At 37.6% G+C, this 19,865-nt stretch overlaps 1 protein-coding gene across 1 annotated transcript; it reads left to right on the top strand.

Moving 5' to 3' along the window:
* Nucleotides 1-1,648: 1,648 nt before the first annotated feature.
* LOC122318208 (germin-like protein subfamily 2 member 4) lies at nucleotides 1,649-19,865 on the top strand. Its single transcript, XM_043135409.1, has 3 exons — nucleotides 1,649-1,868; nucleotides 1,969-2,105; nucleotides 19,304-19,865. The coding sequence occupies exons 1-3, from the start codon at nucleotides 1,760-1,762 to the stop codon at nucleotides 19,712-19,714; spliced, it is 657 nt and encodes a 218-aa protein (XP_042991343.1). The 5' UTR covers nucleotides 1,649-1,759; the 3' UTR covers nucleotides 19,715-19,865.

Here is a 19,865-nt window from a genome sequence, read left to right as displayed (position 1 = left end):
TTCTAACCAAAATGCTCTAATATAATAAATTTTGAAAACAATAGATATACAATCCTTTTTACAATTTTTTATATAACTACGTTTTGAAAAAGAGGTATTTTTATAAATAACTTATAAAATAATATCACTTTATATAAATATTTTTTATTTTATACCATAATTATATAAAGAGTTGTAAAAATAGTGTATACTCCTAATTTTTCTCCAACTGCCTTTTCTCTTTAGTGGGTAGTGTGCATTATTTAATTGATGTAGCAGTTGGCATGGCACCGAGTCTCATCGTTATAGCCTTTAGTGTATATTAAAAGTAATGCTTTGCTAATCTCTACATTTTTGGACTTTAGAGGTCTGTTTTCATCGTTATAGATATTCGTCACATTTTCACCGACTCTCTCTCTCTCTCTCTCTCAAAAGAATCTCCCATGTTATTCGTCACATTTTTTCTTCACCTCTATTTTATCTAATTATCACTTTTTACATTTTTCTTCTTCATAGGTATGATATTTTGGAATGCTATGATGCTATATCCAGGTGGAGTAATGATGCAAATTACATTCCTATCCATTCTCATTCCACTCTCCTATAAATGATATTTACGAAGTGTGTAAATTACAATTGCTGATCAATTCATTTAAAAAAAGTTAGTAAATACAGAATTTACATTAATTAAAAAAAATTAATTTTTTCATATATAGCGAACTTTACATTTTTTAAAAAAGATTGTGCATACGATGCACACTCTACGACTGTATGTAGCATTACACATTTATGATATCTCACATAGAATTTTTACAAAAAAGTCCAGTAAATTATCACCATGGTTATGTTTATGCCTCTCTCTGTGAGCTCACTTCCAACAATTGCAGAAAAGGGGATCGACCCCATTTAACAAATCTGTTGGCTTGATTAAACACTAAAGTTAAATCCAGTGGGGAAACTTAGGTGAACTAAAAGCATCCGGTTTGGATCTTTTAAAAGTTTCTATACAGCTTGGAGTGAAGAGAGATAAATTCAACAGACGAGCCTCTAACATTTATAACTGCTCGATTGAATTTTTAGAACAAAATTAAATGCTAAATAAATAACGTACAACCCATCTTATGTGTATATCTTTTTCTCTACACCCTAGAGAAGAACCATCTAAGTTGGTAATAGTTTTGTCCATCTGAAAATCTCACATACTGTATATAAATTTCACATAGATTTTTTCTCTAGTGTATACAACCATCTTCGGCAAGTTGGGCAGGAGCTTTTGAAATTTGCTATCTGTTTTTGTGACCTTACCATCAATCTGCAACCCCATCTCATTGAATTGGAAAAGATGTGTTTGGTTTCAAGTTATGTCTCACTTTAAAGTTGTGTCTTGAATAGCGAGAAATGTACGCTATTTAGCCAGCCAGGCATGCAGCTTTTCCAAGCTCCATTGGTTTGATTTGTGTGTTAGTTTGACAAACACACATCTACAGGCCGTAACAGGAAAAAAAAAAAAAAGCCCAAAAGTGTAAATATCTAGTGACTTTCTTCTTCACCAACTTCTTTCACCCATTCAAACTATGAGAAAATAGTTTCTGTTTGCGTGTTCATTTGGAAATTGCTTGGAATTTAAGTTGAAACCCTGTTATTTATGATCACCAGTGTTAGATGTGTATATAAATAGAGCAGCAGGCTGTTCTTTCTCCATATTCGAACCAAGCATTCTACTCACTTTCTTATCTTAGTTTAACCAATACCTCAGTCTCCTTTCAAGTCATTTCCAATCATGGTGGCAAACGTTCTTGCATGTCTGTTCATCTTTGCTGCAATCTCCAGCTCTGTGGCTTACGATCCTGACCCCCTTCAGGATCTCTGCGTTGCCGATCTAAAGTCAAGTATGTGATTCATTTTAAGTTCCTAGACCAACTGTACATATTGTCGGGATGGTTCTTTTCATGAAATGCTATCTTATTGTCCTTGTCATTCGTGCAACAGAGATAAAGGTGAACGGGTTTGTATGCAAGGACGATGCAGAAGTCACGGCAGCAGATTTCACCTTCGCTGGCCTGGCTAAGCCAATGCTCATCAACAACTCGTTTGGTTCAGTCGTAACGACAGCCAATGTTATGCAGGTTCTGTTCATTTAAAGTTTAGACAATTTTTATTTAATGCAAAATGTGGAAATTACAATTTGCTTTCACTACAACAAAAGCAGCTTTTTGCCATGGTTGAGAGTTGTCGAAAAAGGCTACCATCCAGTCGCAATCAGTTTTATCCCACCAAATTATATTCGTGGGAGGTTGGTGGCATATAATAAGTGGGGAAAATTTTATTCTCACCCTAAAAAACTTTCGTGGAAAAAGACTAATATTTCCCACGAAAACAGTTGGTGGAAAAATTAGTATGGTGTGGTGGCAAACGCTATTTGGATTTATTTACCGGTGGTAAGTTAAATTCTTTTTTTCACAACGTGTGTTGGTCAGGATATATCTATCTCCCACGAGATCTTTCATGGAAATAATGGTGGCAAAAAGATATATGTAATTATATTTTCTAGTTACAGTTAGATAATTGCGACTAGCTTCGTGGTGCCTATACAATCAGAACTTGGTTTCTGATTGTGAAACTCCACTTTTTTCCACCACACGATATGATGGGTAATATATGTTTAGTGTCAAAACCAGTAGTCCGAAAAAGGTATGTGCCATGTTTGACAATCGTGGAACATAATATGGCAAAAAATACTTCCCCATTGGATGCTATAATGACAAAAATCTATTTTAGACAACTAGTTTTGGTGGCAATATATTCACTACCCATTCAGTTATGTTTTGTCAAAATATTATTGGCCATTGGATGCTATAATGACAAAATTCTGTTTCGGACAAGTCGTTTTTCTGGCAATATATTATTACCCATTCTGTGATGTTTTGGCAAAATAGCTTGTGCCCACCACTTGAATTCATTGGAAATAACTCCATTCCATATATGAATTTAGTTTCGAATACGCTACATCCATACACACTGGTGGTGGGAAAAGGTGAACATGGTGGAAACTAGGCATAAAGACCCCAGTCAAAACTCGTGGCAAGAAATTATTATCCATCTGTCATGTTGTGCAATTAAATCTTTTCACATCAATTATCCAACATGGGAAAATCATTTTCTAGCTAAGTTTGCCATCCCTGCAAAATGGTGGCAAAACCGAGTATTATATATACCTACTTTTTGTGACGAAATGGGAATATGGGAATAACCTGTTTACATGTTGAATATATAAATTTTACAATTCATAATAACCATCACTTATTATCAAAACCCCATTCACAAAATCCTGTTATCCCAACACATTCAGAATCCAAGTATATACCAAAATCATGTTCCCTATTCAGAATCCAAGTATTTGGCAATTTCTTGCAAAGAAACACATACAAATCATACACTTATCCATTAACTTCCATAATAACCTGTCAATATACTATATATGAGCACATTCCCAAGATATGGAAGAAATGCAAACATCCATAGAGACACAAAAGGAGGCATGCAATCTCCCAACTGAATTACAGTACCAAATGGGTTCAACCTGAAACCTTAATGTTAATTCATCACAAATGAATTCAAGGCCATGAAACCTACAGTTTGCTTTACAACTGATATTCTAAGTACATCAGTTTAATGACTCTTTTAAGGATGGGATGAAGGACATATTCACGGATCGTCTAAGCATGAATCTGATCTGCATTTCAGATTGTCGTGGAACCAACATGAGGGCATTCTGCCTGTTGCTCCAGAAATTATCAGTTCTGTTGTCACCTATTACAATGAAATAGATAAACATTTTATTGTCAAACAATATTATATATACTGCATGCATATTACATGACATTACTTCAATGTCATGTCATAAACAAATATATCAGTTTCCCATATACATTATGAAAGCCTGCATCATTTAATAATGATGCCCCATTCAGCCACAGATTGTACAAATGTATCATCTACCTATAATTAATCATGAATGTGTTGCCAATATTATTAAGTTGATATTCCCATACATGTACACTATATTATTATTAGCATTACAAATTTGCTAATACTTAATATACTGCAGTAGAATATTCTGGTATATATGCAGCTGCTATAGCTGAAACCACACCAATATTATAAGGTTTAAACTGATGTTTAAACCTTCAAATGCAGAACAAAGTTGCTGGATTAGAGTAATGTACTATGTGCAGCTAAACTGGTCTATAATACCAACACATCTATAGGTATTCCCATCTACCATCTCCTACATATTAGGATATGCAAGTATATCCTAATTTTCTTGGGCCTGAACAAACAAATTGAAAGGTCATCACAACGTTGCACAAATTTCAACTTTGATTGCCTTCACGGCATTTTTTTTTTCACTTTTTCCCCACAACCCAACTCTGAAATGTAGTGATTTCAGACCCACCCACAGGTTTTGTTCCCATATATTATGACATACTGAATTAGTTGACATACACTACTGAAATTTACAGAAACTGTAAACATTTATATTACATATTATATAAATCACTAGTCCTATGAGTACTTTATTAGGATATGATCTGTAAACTGTCCATTCACCATTTTCCATTAGGAAACTGATGACTCCATTATACATAATATACTGGAAAATGTTTACCGAGTTTCCTTATAACCCACTCTGTTTCATGAATTGTAAAACCTGAGTTAACAAATTTCATTTCTATTTTCCTGTACATTAAGATGTTGCCCTGTTTATGGTGTCCCTTCCAGGACTCTTGCTTTTTGTTAAATAATCTCCAAGTATTACTAGGCAATTTCTAGCTACATTAGGCTGAATCCCAAGAAATTACCTTTCATCTGAAAATGTGTTAAGATCATGAACCATCCCCCTGCTCTACCATCGACAATCCCTGAGGCTGAAATCCCAGCCTATCATCACTGCTATTGAGCCTGTAATTTAGAATGGAAGGGACAACCAATCAGCATATATATATATATATATTCTGTTTACTCCCATATATGCAAAGCAAAGAAAATACATGTACCTTTTGTACCATATTTGTTTCAGAACTGAACCCTTGAACACTAGACAAAATACCAAGCAAGTCAAAAAGTTTACCCATCATGCAACCTTTCCTGTAACTATGTTATAAGATAGGCAGCCTAACTATTATGTTACTTGACTAAAATAACAGTACCTTAGGTATGTCTTAGCTTCGAATTTAGGAAGTTACATTATAGTGCTCTAAACTATCCACAAAATTAGTTAATGCACAAAAAACCCCCTCCACAAAAAATTGATGGTATAAATCCAGCTAATCATCCAGCTGAGTCTCTCTATGAGACTCAGTACCGGAGGGTAAATCAGTGTTCCGATAGCTCATCAATAGCTTCTCATGCTCTGAAAAATTCCTCCTCAATTCTAGGATATCAGCCATCATTCCATCCAGTTTACTTTTGTACATTTCAGCATTGCTCTTGTTCCTTTGATTCTCCTCCGAGAGACGAATGAAAGCTCTACTCTTCTGCATTGAAGGAGATGGTTCTGGAATCACCATGTGCCCCATACCAGACGTGTATCCAGATTTGTTGCCCAATACTTCTTTGAAGATGGTGGAAGCTGCTTCTTCAAGATCCTCGTCTGACTCTTTCTCAGCTAACCTCTCCATCATTAAATTCTGTTAATGGCACGGGAAGAAGGAAAATTATCAGCAATTGACACCTATTGTTGATCCAGCATATATAAATATCATAATTACTTGAAGAACCATCAGCTTACGTAATTGAGTTCAGTAGCTTCATTTATGAATTTTCCTTTCCGTGTTGACCAGTGGGTATCCTTATAGAAGGCCACCATATTTTGCTGCGTCGGTCGCTGAAAATCGAAGAATGTTAGTCATGAAAATTTGTTGCTACACTATTAAATACGTATAACTTTGTTATAGTTGAGTATCACAAACCTTCTCCTCTAATATTCGAATAAAGGATTTGCGACCACCGGTATGAGCAACCTTCAGCTTTTGCCTATTTGAAATGTTTCTCTTGGACTTCTCCTGCATTTGGTTTTGTGAATATTAGTTTTCCTCCTCAAAATTGTACATCACTTTCCTCAAAATCAGACATAAGCAACAAATTGAAAGTAGATTCCCTGAATGTAGCAATATTGAGTGCCTAAGCTGAACTTATAATTAATTTCATGGCTGCAATTATATTTATAACCTGAAAGTTAAACAAAAGTCCAATACCTTGAATGCAGGACTTGCCCACCTTTCACATAGTTTTTCCCATACTTGTTTGTCCACCTTGTCTGTCCCACCACGTAGTGCCTCTTCATGTGAGGCATATTTATTATACACTTTGTGTAATGCATAATGGAATGCATTATACTTGTCGGCCAAATGGTTTACAACCATCTCCCGGTGGTTGTCTTTTGTCCAATCCAGTAGAAAATCTGCCTGCATTAAATATCGAAAGTGTTACATGAGTTTGATAACCATCATTTGAAGAATAATCTAATAGAGTCAGCAGCCAACTTAATTGCATGATGTTTATTAAAAATTAAACTCCTACCCTGACACGGTCAATCAGCTCTTGCTTTTCAGCTTCGGGTACATAACTCCAACTATTATGCCTCATGTCAGCATGTATTTTAATGATGTCTGTTAGCCGGCCAGTGAATATGGATGCATTCTCGCAAGATGGCCCTCGATGACCATCTTGAATTACCAGAGGTATCTTGCCCACTTTCCTCATTCTTTCAAATAGTGTTCCCTTCGCAGGCCCTCGGCCTCTTTTCTTCCTAGGTGGATCTACATCACGTCCTCAATTGATTAGGATAAATAAGACATTAATTCAGGTGTCGTTTATATATTGAATGTTTAATGTCGTTGAAAATGATTTGATAACACATATATTCAGTTAATCGTTTATTTATTAATGACATACCTGTATTAGTTTGCCCCTCTCCAACGACATCTCCACCCATAGCCTCTTGTGCGGCTATGGCTCCTATATCCTGAGTTTCATCATTTGTATCCGGTTCGTCCCGCAACATGGTTTGAGGAGGCAAGGGCGCTTCTGTTATTGGACTGCGACATATCTCTACTCTACCTTGTCTGATTCGGCCCCCACGAAACTTAATAGCTCTCACCATCCTTGCCTTCTCTGCTAGGTGGAAAAAGCTTCTGTAACATGAAAACACAACCAGACTAATACACATAAGTTTCCATTATTTAATACTGTCCCACAGCTCAACAAGTTGTAACAGCTCATAGTTCAGGCTATGAGCTTGAATGCTGGAGGGAATTAATTTTTACTACCATCTAGCCATCATGATGGTAGTATATCCAGCCTAATCACAGGGCTCTAAATAAACCAATTCCTACTAACTAGAAGTAGGAATTAAACCACCCTTTGGAATGTGTAACACACATCTGAAATAACATCATCAATGACATTTGTTAAAATGCCCCTGACCATGTTCTCCCACCTGCAGAACCCACATAATTATTATCAACAACACCCCTTAGAACATGTTCAAGCATTAACTCTTACACACAAAAAGAGTGGTTGTCACTCTTTTTGTTATTCACATCAAAGTGCAGTGTTGGCCTTTTAATGGGAACTAGAAGGCCAACTTCCTATATTCTGAAGTTTGGACTTCTATCCCAGCCTTACGCCAAAATGTACCCCCTGGTTTACATTTTAACTGTATAGTTATGTTATTTAGTGTGGAAAAATTACCTAGATGCAGTGTTTAAATGGGCTTATTCCAACTGCTGTAGGTGGAGGAGAAGCTGCTTAGTTGTGGCAACTTGTATGGTATCCACTATACCCACCAGTAGCGACTAGTGGGCCTTGAAAAATTTAGGGATCACTGGCATTTTTTTAAAAACAAAGCTGAACCACATGGACTAACTACAGCTTTGGATATTGTGTTAGTCATATCCAACAACAAACATCTTACAGCCACAAAGTCTTGTGCATGTGTATTTTACAATCCTAAAAACAATACCCCAAGCCACTATCACTTATAACCCCAACACTATTTCTGCACTCATGTGTATTTCTGGGAATTTTGGACCCAAACCCTGGGGGTACAATATTGATGGATATTGTGAAGTATTCACAAATGATTTACCTTCTTAAAGTTTCTGCTGATTAATGGTAAGTGCCTTTCATCACAGATCTGGAATTTTTTTTCTTAACAGAACATTGCATACTAAAAGTCATCTCTACTTTACAATGTAGAGATGACTCATGGAATAGGTAAAACACCTTGACCTATATTAAGCTGATTTTCCTTTGATAAACTGTTGTACGAGGAGAAAACAGAATACTAACATCCAGGTTGTCTGGCATCTGTAACCACATCCATAGAAACACTCAAGCTGCCACGATGGTATGAAGAATATATGCATATATGACACTATTATTCCCTGCCGTACTGGACAGTATATTTACTGTCTTTTGACATCCTGGCAGTAAAACAAATCCCACTCTAACATTTTACCCTTAAAAACTCACTCAACCTAAAAATGCTTAGTACATTTACCCATGTCTTGACATGCTAGCCTTAAACCAAAACCCACTCTAACATCACCATACTTTTGTGCTCAAGTGGAATGGTAACACGTCAACAGGTTACCATTGAGTGTGTAAAACAACCATTACAAGAAGTAAGTGTTGACCTTTGTTAAAATCATTTTGAAGTAGTAGAAGTAGTTAAAAAGGCAGTGTTGGCCTTTGTTAAAAGCCAACAGAAGTAGTAGAAGCAGTAATCTGAAACTTTTTATGTACCTGGTTGCAGCTCCAACTTCCTTGCGTGGCAGAGAATGCTTTTGTGCTAGAAAACACTCACTTTTACACGGTGTGCTGTTTTTCTTCTGCAGTTATTCCAAGGTTTGCCAATGTTGTAAGGAGTTGGTTAGCAGCTCCACGAGAAGAATATCTCGTCCCCAACCACAGTTTGAGTTGTATCCTGTAAATCAGTTACCTCTCTGCTGGGTGTGTTAAGATATGGGAGGGAAGGGGTACGGGCAAATGTTTTAAGTATCTCTGTAGAGTCCTACTGCTGATACACAGTTTCCAAATTTATTACCACGTGTAAACCCCATGTTTTTTGGACTTCTGCACACAAAGCCTTGCTGTGGACCCCAGCTTTGTTCTCTGGCGCCATTTCCCACTCAAACCAGTCCCCCCACCCAATTTTATCCCGCCCAAAAGTTTCAGGATAATGTTCGAAAGCCACTGCAGCCAACTTTTTGTCCTGACCATATATCGTGTGGTCTACCACCTACTTGATAACCATCACGTACGCTATATATATAATATATATATATAACATATGGTATATACACCATATTTTTACAGGCTTATCAGGCATGAATGCCACCTATTATTTACAAAGTACGCACGATATATAATATGAAGTTGCATATTATATATATATATATATATATATATATATATGGCAATAGTAAATTAAAACAGATTATATCATAGTTAATTATATCATAGATTATATATGGCAATAGTAAATAGTAAATTATATCATATTATATATATATATATATATATATATATAAATCATAGATTATATATGGCAATATATATTGCCATAAACCTTCTTCTCCATAAAACAGATTATATCAAGGTAAATTAAAATCCATGTAGCAAATTGGTAGGCTACCATCCCACACAATTATATATTACACAATGTGAGAAACGGATACTTCCTGCTGATGCATCACCTAACATGCCATATATATATATACACTCTCAAATAGAAGGTATATTGCATGTATCCATATTTACATCTCAACTGTGAGTGGCCGACTTGGACTCCTTCTAGTGGAGGGTCCATATTTTGTGGTAGAATTATTTTATGGAGCATTAAAAATGACAATCATTTGCTACCTCAATCAACATGCTGCATAAGTAGATTTGATATTTTCGTGGCCAGGTGTTAGTGCCTCCTGACACTTTATCAATATATCATCATTGTCCCCCCATTCTCGAGACAATTCAGTTTACATCCCAAATATACCTATACTGTTATATATATAGGTATATATATATTTATATAACTGAATGCATATTGGTTAATGCATGAAAATTACCAGCCCTACTATATGACATTCTTAATCAGGTCGGATGTACATGTTCTTATCCTGGGCTCTACTCATTATACAGCAGGAGTGGATGGGCATAACCCTTGAAGCCTATATGTGAGAAAACAGAAACTCATCAATTTCATATGTGGACTCTAAAAGCTGGATTGTAGAATGTTGCAGTGAACTTAAATCTTTTTAAGTTCAGTTGTTGTGTTCCTAATTTATAAATTAGGAATCCCCATCAATCTTCCAACATGCACATACCCTACATGAGCTAAAAAACCAAGTTGAATTCCCAATGTATTGATCAACCTCTGGGCAATTATTAAGTACATACCATCGGGCCTTGAACTTTATCGAGTCGGCTAATATGTGCGAGTGCGGTGTCCCCAATGGTCTAACCTTTTGTGAGAAAACAGATAAACTTTCCACATTTCCCGTCTCAACCGAACCAATAAGTACATCACTATTGCGTTCGTCCCGATTATATTTCGTTTCTATATCATGGAGGTACATTGAGCAAAATGTTAGGCACTCGAGATGCACATATGCCTCCGCAATTGAGCCTTCAGGACGGGCTCTGTTGCGGACGTAACGCTTGAACTTCCCTAAATACCTCTCAAAGGGATACATCCATCTGTATTGCACGGGTCCTGCTAGTAGAGCCTCCTCTGGCAAGTGAATAGAAAGGTGCAGCATTATATCAAAAAAAGCTGGAGGGAATATCATTTCTAGTTTGCATAGAATGATGGGAATATTAGCTTTAAGACGATCCAATACAAATATGTTCAAAGTCCGAGAACATAACTCTTTGAAGAACCCACTCAACTCTATCAATGCTTGACGCACATCGGCCCGTAAGAACCCACCAATCACAACCGGCAGCAGTGCTTGCAAAAAGACATGACAGTCATGGCTCTTCATTCCACTGATCTTTCCGTCACTAGCATTTACACACCGGCCAATATTCGAGGCAAACCCATCAGGGAATTTAACTTTTGACAACCATGCACAAAAAGCCTTTCGCTCATTTACATTTAACATGTAGCAACCAAGGCCCATAGTTACACGATCGCCTTCATGTTGTAAGTGCAACTCTTTCCTTATTCCAAGGTTTGCCAAATCCCTACGCGCATTGGCAGAGTCCTTAGTTTTCCCTTCAATATTCAATAACGTTCCCAAGACATTATCGCATATGTTTTTCTCAATATGCATAACATCCAGGTTATGTCTCAAACCCAAGGATAACCAATAGGGAAGTTCAAAAAATATAGATTTTTTTGTCCAATTAAGCTGATTGGGCGTTCGTTTCCTCTTCGAAGTAGATTTACCAAACTCAACATGTGACAAAAGACTTAGTTGTTCAAGCAATTCCTCTCCATCGACTCTTGATGGTTGGAGTCTGTGCTCTTCAAACCCATTAAAAGCATTTTTCCTGCGTCTCCATGTGTGCCCTACGGGCAACCATCGTCGATGACCCATGTAGCAATGTTTGCGACCATATACCAACCATTGTGAATTTGTGTCAGATGTACAATATGGGCATGCCATCTTGCCTTTTGTGCTCCACCCGGAAAGATTGGCGTATGCAGGGAAGTCATTGATAGTCCAAAGTAGAGCTGCATGCATAGTAAAGTTTTGCCCACTGTACGCATCATAGGTACGAACACCCTCTTCCCATAACTCCTTCAACTCATCTATCAGAGGACGCAAGAACACGTCAATATCATTACCTGGTGACTTAGGCCCTGGGATTAGCAACGACAACATGGTGTATGGATCTTTCATGCATGACCATGGGGGCAAGTTGTAAGGTACAAGCAGTACGGGCCAAATGCTGTATGGTCTACTCATGTTATTGAAAGGATTAAACCCATCACTGGCCAAACCAAGTCTAACATTCCGAGGATCTTGGGAAAACATATGATGTTTGATATCAAAGTCCTTCCAAACCCTAGAATCTGATGGATGTCGCATGCATGTCGGATCGTCAACACGTCCATCTACATGCCATCTCATGGCCTGGGCTGTCTTCTTTGACATATATAGCCTCTGCAACCGCGGCTTCAGCGGAAAATATCGGAGAACTTTTTTCGGTATCTTTCGAGCGGAACTTGTGCTTTGCTCCCACCTAGATGCTTGACATTTCGGGCATTCATTGTAGGTGGCATTTTCCTTCCAAAACAAAGCACAATCATTCGGGCACACATGTATCTTTTCGTAACTAAACCCCAAGCCACGCTCCAAGCGACGAGCATCGGCATATGAATCAGGGAATAGAGCTTCCGGAAATGCCTCTTGCAAAAGCTTTATGACCATATCGAAGGACTTCATAGTCCAACTACCAATGCTTTTGATGTGAAGCAACTTCACGATGAATGACAACTTCGAGAACTGCTTACATGAAGGATAAAGTGGACGTTGTGCATCAGCGACCAACTCCTCGAAGGTAAAGTTTGTTTGAGTATTATAGGTGGATGGTTGATCATCCACATTCACATCTCCGTCCCTTTGCCAGTGACTTCCCATATACGAGCCATGACGAATGTCATCTAACATCTCGTCCAGATCATCTGGATATTCACTGAAATCGAAGGTGTCATCTGCTTCTTCATCAGACAAAGGAGTGGAAAGGAAAGGATCATCTTCTCCATGGAATATCCAGCATTGATAAGTTGGATCAAACCCTCTAAGAAACAAATGATCTTCGACAGTACGAATGGAATGGAAAACTCTATTCCGACATCTTCTACATGGACACCTAATCTGATCAGTGGTTGGAGTGTGCGCTACGGCCATAGCGAGGAATTGTCTAACACCTTCTTCATACTCACGGGAATGCAATCTATCATCAATATGCATCCAAGCCTTATCCATCTTATGTAGCTGACCAGATAGTAGAAAAGAGTTTGTTAGGTACATGAGGGAATTGTAGTGGAATAACAATGGTTACGAAACATATTATAGTTACATCTCATGTTTAGTGAGAGGAGTAACCATGAATGGCCTAATTTAGATGGAGCTAAATATCCAACATTAACCACACTACTAGACATCATCAATTTTCAGTATAAAGTCACAGAACAAAGAGCCTATATACACTCTCAACGAGTAGGCCGGTATTGCATGGAGGGAAGGGAACATGGGAAGAAGAAGATACCGTAGCACAATAGTCAGGTCTAACACTGCATGAACTAAATTCTAAATAAGTATAATGAGTGGAAGTAAAATATTTGAGAATAAAAGACTTCCAATTTATTGGTAGAATTTTGGGTTGGTAGGTCAAAGTGCAAGTATATTTTAATGGGTTACGAGGCTGAAATAGGCTACATCATTTACATGTTAGAAAGTCCCTTGGCGTAAATGTTTACTTCATAGCAATTTGACTGGGTTAAAAAGCTGAACCCAGATTAGGATTTTTACAAGGTTGGTGATTCAGCCACAGATATATTATATTCAGCAGAGGAACAAGATCAGCACAGATGCATGACTAGTGAATATATGTTGACAAGATAACTATGGGCACGACAGGAGAATCATATATGGGAATCTGGAATTGTATATATCAGTCCTTGACAAGGATTAATTTTCTCATGACTGATTTTTGTGTGTCCAGCACAACCACAGATTGAATATGTGTATGATAATCACCTAATCATACACATAGGCCGGTGAAAATAATGAGTAAGATTTAGGAAGAAATTTCAAATGGCTAACCCGGTTAAACCATCTAGTTTAACTGTATATTTTCAAATACAGGAGGGCAGGAAATGATAGTAAAGATATGTCCTCCAACTAGATGTCTTCAAATCCACCCAATAAAAAATTAAACGATGGCTCTGAAAAAGCAAGTAAAGCCAAGAAGAGGACAACAAAGACACAGAATACATAATATAACATATGTAACACAAATAAGTTTCATGAAAAAATTCAATGCCAAAGAGGCCCCTAATCCAAAACCTCAAAAGAAAACGCAAAAAACATCATGTACGTGTTACAACAGGATGTTTAAACTGGTCCATATAATTGCATCATAATATATATACTATGATTTAAAACAGCTACACATTGAACAGGGAACTAAACAGTTAGGCTGAATTAACAATACTGATGGGTATAAAATCACTCGAAATAAGATACAAGTATGTAAGCATAAACATATATGAGCAAAGAACCAATAAGTTTTGTGTGGTGGTTATATTATATACTTTCATAATGTACAAATGATAGAAAAGGCATACCATGATATATGCTTTGGGGCATATAGACCAGAGGTATTTGCTTTGGGGCATGGGGGTAATTAGTGACAAATATCATAATTTGTCCTGTCCAGACGCGTCAATCTTCCTCAAAAAGGGGCATGGATATATATGATATAATATTACAACTCTCAGCTGTTAGGTTCACTTGAAATAGTGGTCTTTTGGTGGGGGGAATTTGTCCTAAGAATAAGTGAGTAGTGGAATATGTTGTTATCAGCAATTTGAATACTTCCTAACTTTTGGTTCAAATAATTATATATCCATTGCTCAAATAATTACAGATCCATTGCTCTATCTAAATGCTCATGCACAGTAATTTTTCCACAGTTTGAACCTGAGATCAGTTGAACTTTGATTGCCTTCTTACATGCCCCCACACACACATATATGTTGGTTATATGTTGGTTGATATCAAACGCATTCTATATGGGGTAAAAGGTTAGTTATTATATGTGAAAGAAGCTCAAAAAGAAAAGGAAAACATAATGGAATATTCACGTCCGGACTATTCCAAGTACTGCACTAGTACGAGCTAGCTCAAGTCAAATAGCCAGAACTTAAGCAAAATAAATTGAATTTTGTGTATATATGGATCATGATCTTAGGGTAATAGTCGTTGCATGGTGGGGGCCCCATGGGTTTGACATTTCTTATATACTTGATATAGATGATGATCTAGCTAATCTATTAATTTATCTTTTAAGTGTTGGATGCAAATTCATGCTAGCACAATTTGCATTTGTGCTAAACCGTAAATATGAAGATAGCCTAACAATAATGGTAACCAATCTTGTTGGATAGAATCTTTTGACATACTAGATTGCCCACATTTCTTGGTCTCTTCACCTTACAGTGACGAACCCTAAATCGAGGCGGCCAGCTAGGTGGATGTGTGAGTCAGAAGAAGAAGATAAGAGAGCCATTGTATAATAACTGTTACCTATCTACAGAAATACATTATGGAGCGTGCATGGTATGTTTCAATGCAGATACTGCATAATGCTTTAGTACCTTCAGCATTTTGACTTCCTTTCTTTTAATGGGAAACAAAGGTCCGTCCATATTATATATTATATATAATATGGATTTCTGTCTCATTTACTTTTTGTTATTATTTATGTCATGGCTGCACATTTTCTAAAACTGCATCATCAGCAGGACATAGATATAAATAAACATTTTATTGACATCAACATCCCTAGGATTTAAGTTATGTGCTTATGTTTGGATTCAAAGGTATTACCAGACCCATATATATCCTGGGCCTGAACAACAGCCCGCTTAAATCAAAGATTTGAGCCGACCCGTTGTGACCCGTGTCCCAGCGCCATAGTAGTTCGTGACCCGACCCGACCTGATTCATTCGGGTCGATTTAAATCTGGGTTTAATTTTTGTTTTTTTGTTTTTTTTTTAACTTGTATACATCATTTTTTACTCTTTTAATACTCCTATTTCCAGCCCCTTTCTCAATAAATATTATATTCCATAGGCCACCATATCCCGTTTCCAGCCCTTTCTCAATAAACATTACATCCCAAGCCATCTATCCACTACATTACATTCCATTTACATAGGCCATATATAACATAAACAATAAAAATTAAACACGAATGCCCATATATATTATGATCCATTGAAAATATTCCAGCCCTTGTTAAATATATTCATGAACTAGAAATAAATGTGAATATAACAGCCAGCTGGTCTCACAAATCCCTAAACCAAATTGAATATTCTTAAAGAGAAATGAATCATGCTAAGTTTGTCATTCTTAAAGACAAAATGGAGAAATGGGTAGCTCCCTGTTCATGGCAGAAATAAGGAGCAAAAACACATACATGGACACATTTCCTTCTCAGAACTTTGCAACCCCCGAGTTCATATGCATAACAGTAATACATTATTATACATACCTAAAAATATGAATTTCTGTCTCCGCAAACGTAGAATCTGAGTTTTCCTAATTGTACTTGAGAATCATGTTATTCATACTGAATTTTATTACTCTTAGTTATTAATCGATGTGTGGTATTTTAAATCACTCAAAATTTAAGTGATTGACTTATGAAATCATTTGAAATGTTTTAACTCGGTCGGTGTAACGTTGATTATCTATGATTTCATCAGGGCTCCGTAAAATCATTGAATAAATCAGATAAAGAATCGTTTTGTGCACAAAGTAAGAGATAGTCAAGAGCGTGGCAGATGTAATTCACAGAGCATTTGCCATTTTATAATCAACTTCAGGGACAAAAATCTGCTCTTTGCAAATGCCATACAAAGATGAAATGAAATCCCCTACAATAAACACAAACCATAAATGAGCTAATGAAGGACTGGGGATGCATTCCATTCAACAATTTCCAAATAACCTCCCAGCTGAAATATTGCTGTCAACAAAACATGGTAACACAGAGAAACCATGTCCAGCAGCAGATCTACATATGCCCCCCCAAAATTCTCTGTTAATTCAAAATACAATTAACATCACAAAGTGTTCTAGAAACTTTTAGAATTGCCCACTGCATGCAGGGCTTTTTGCTTAATCAAAGTAGCTACTCTGATTAAGAGTAATCTGCCCTACACTGAAGCTCAATATTAGGTTTTTTTTTTTAACGCTAATCAGTTTACCCACCAGTAGAAGGATATTTGCAATATATGCAGCAGAGTAATTTTTCATGTTGGAATTTATAAACACTATCATTCTTCCATCACAGGGCAAATTACATTACACAGATTTAAAGTAAATATAAAAATTTACAAAATGCCAGAAACGGTAAGCATTTATATATATATATATAATTTTTTTTACATCATCAGACCACTTCATAGAGGAAGAAAACGAAGGGAGAATGGAAAAGGCTTACCGTGGCTTTTCTTTGGCTCCGTGAGACGCACACACTGCGGACTGATGAACTGGGTTCTGGAGGCTAGGGCAAACCGAGGGTGTATTTCTGGGAAATGGCTGAGTCGGTGAGCTTCAGGGTGGTTGGGGCTTCCGGGGATCTAATGAGCGGCGACGAGGGTGAGCTACGGCTGTGACGAAAGGAGGCCAAATTGTCTCAATTTGCTTATCACGAGTTTGGGGGACGGGGGTGGGAAAGGGGGTAAACGGCAATTGATGGCTTGCAAAATTTCATATTGCAGATTTTACAAGTTCGCTCGAGCGGAGGCTTTTGGCCGCTCGAGCGAATTCAGGCAGATTCAAACGCTCGACTGCCGCTCGACAGGGAGCTCGAGCAAGTTGCTGAAAAACGAAGATCGCTCGAGCGGAGACATTGGCCGCTCGAGCGAAATCAGGCAGAGTCGAACGCTCGATGTGCGCTCGATAGGACGCTCGAGCGAAATCAGGCAGAGTCGAACGCTCGACGCGCGCTCGACACCCCGCTCGAGCGAACATCGTATTTTGACAGATTTTAGGTTTTCCGCCGTGGGACCATATAAAAGGCCATTCTTCACTCTAGAGCCGCGGGTTTTGACTGGAGAACACTCTTTGGGAGAGAAAAACATAGCTAGAGGGATTCAAATCATTTGTTTTGGAGACGGAATTCCAATTTATTGCACGTACGTTGGATTCATACACGAGCACGGACGGGAGAAAGGCGTTGAATCGTTCTCTTGAGCTTTTGACGACCAGTTGAGGCTGCAAGGAGGATTTTTCAGTGTTTATTTTCTTCTTCCCATCTTCTCAGAACAATTATGGTGAATTCGTTTATGTTGAATTCCAATTCTAGTATGAGCTAAATTTTCTTCTTTCTAGGAAAACGATGTAACCTAATTCCGAACTATGCTTGTTTGTCCATGCTAATTTAATGCTTCTCTCTTTGTTTATCTGATTTATTCTGAGTTTAATGCTTCTAATTAACTGGTCATTGATTAGATGATTATTAATCTTGTGATTTGCTATCGAAAGAGGGAATCATAGGGTAGATCTTGGATATTTCAGCATAGGTAAGTATAGAGATCGAAAGACTTGTATGAACCTGTGTAGTAATTAAATCATTGGTCTTATTGCGTTCTTGATTATTTAATTTGCATACTCTTGTGTGAATTGATAAACTAGAATCACTTCCAATTGACTATCAAAAGAGGCTTTTGGATGAATTAGAGATTTGCTAATAGACAAAAGAGGTTTAATTTAAATTAGCTGGATGAGAAAAGCGTAGTGACGAATTATGGTGAAATCGATTTCCTAGAAGTTTTCTTCCCTATTGAATTTGATCTTCAAACATCAGTTTTACTTTCTTTGCTTATTTCTCTTGAGTTGATCTAGTTTTAATTGCTACTACAAAAACCTTAGTGATTCCTCTAGATAAAATTGAGATTAGCATAATTTTGGTATTTGGCAAGAGTAAGATACCAATCCCTGAGGACGATACTCTTCTTATTACTTTACTATAAAACTACGATACTGTGCACTTGCAGTTTTGCACCGGTCAGCAATCCAAGAAATGAAAAAAGTCTGCAAAATAAAACAGAGCTGTTATCCCAACGTGCGTAAAGTTAGTTTCATTAATCAGGTTTTGCGGCAACATCAACTCGTGGGAAAAGCCTCATACAAATGGTGGCAAATAACTTGTACTCACAGATTCATGTGCCTATCACCACGTGCAAAATAGCGATGATGTTTATCTGGTGGAAAAAGACTAAATTCTGACGTTAAAAGTTTTAAGCCACGAAGTTGAATAATTATTGGATTCTTTTTCCCGTTACAAGAAAATCGTGGCATTAAATGATGAAATTCGTGGAAAAAAATATTATTGCCAATAAAATATTTGTGACCACTGTCATCTCATGGTAAATGACATGTTTCGCTCCCATGGATTACTCTGGTGACAAATACACCACTGATTGCCACGATATTGTGTCGTGGAACAAGAACTCGTGGCATAAAGGTGCTTTTCTTGTAGTGTTTTACGGCATATTCCCGACAGGTTCCAGGCCTTAACACGCTCGGCGTGTCGCTGGCGCGCATTGACTATGCACCCGGCGGACTCAACCCTCCACACACTCACCCGCGAGCTACCGAGACCATATTCACTCTGGAAGGCGAGCTGTTTGTAGGCTTCATCACCACAGCAGACAAGCTCATCTCCAAGACCATCAAGCAAGGTGAGATCTTTGTGTTCCCCAGGGGACTCGTCCATTTTCAGAAGAACGTTGGCGACAAGCCTGCTTCTGTGATCTCGGGCTTCAATGGCCAACTGCCGGGCACCCAAGTCATTGCCACATCACTTTTCGCTGCATCACCACCGGTGCCAGACGATGTGTTGGAGATAGCCTTCCAGGTGGATGCCAAGGTGGTTGACGAAATCAAAGCAAACCTTGCTCCCAAGAAGAAGTAGTGAAAGAACTACGAGTATGGCCGCCCGTACTCTCTATATATATATACTGTGGACGGTCCCGTGAATAAGATATGTAATGGTATGCTATGATCTACCAATATGAGCAAGATATGTGACGGTCCTATGAATAAGAGACTATATTCAAATGCTA

The sequence above is a fragment of the Carya illinoinensis genome, chromosome 8 (genome assembly GCF_018687715.1).
Source record: "Carya illinoinensis cultivar Pawnee chromosome 8, C.illinoinensisPawnee_v1, whole genome shotgun sequence".
Lineage (NCBI taxonomy): Eukaryota > Viridiplantae > Streptophyta > Magnoliopsida > Fagales > Juglandaceae > Carya > Carya illinoinensis.
The sequence above is the reverse complement of the archived record's forward strand: the minus strand, read 5'-3'. Positions and strand labels throughout refer to the sequence as shown.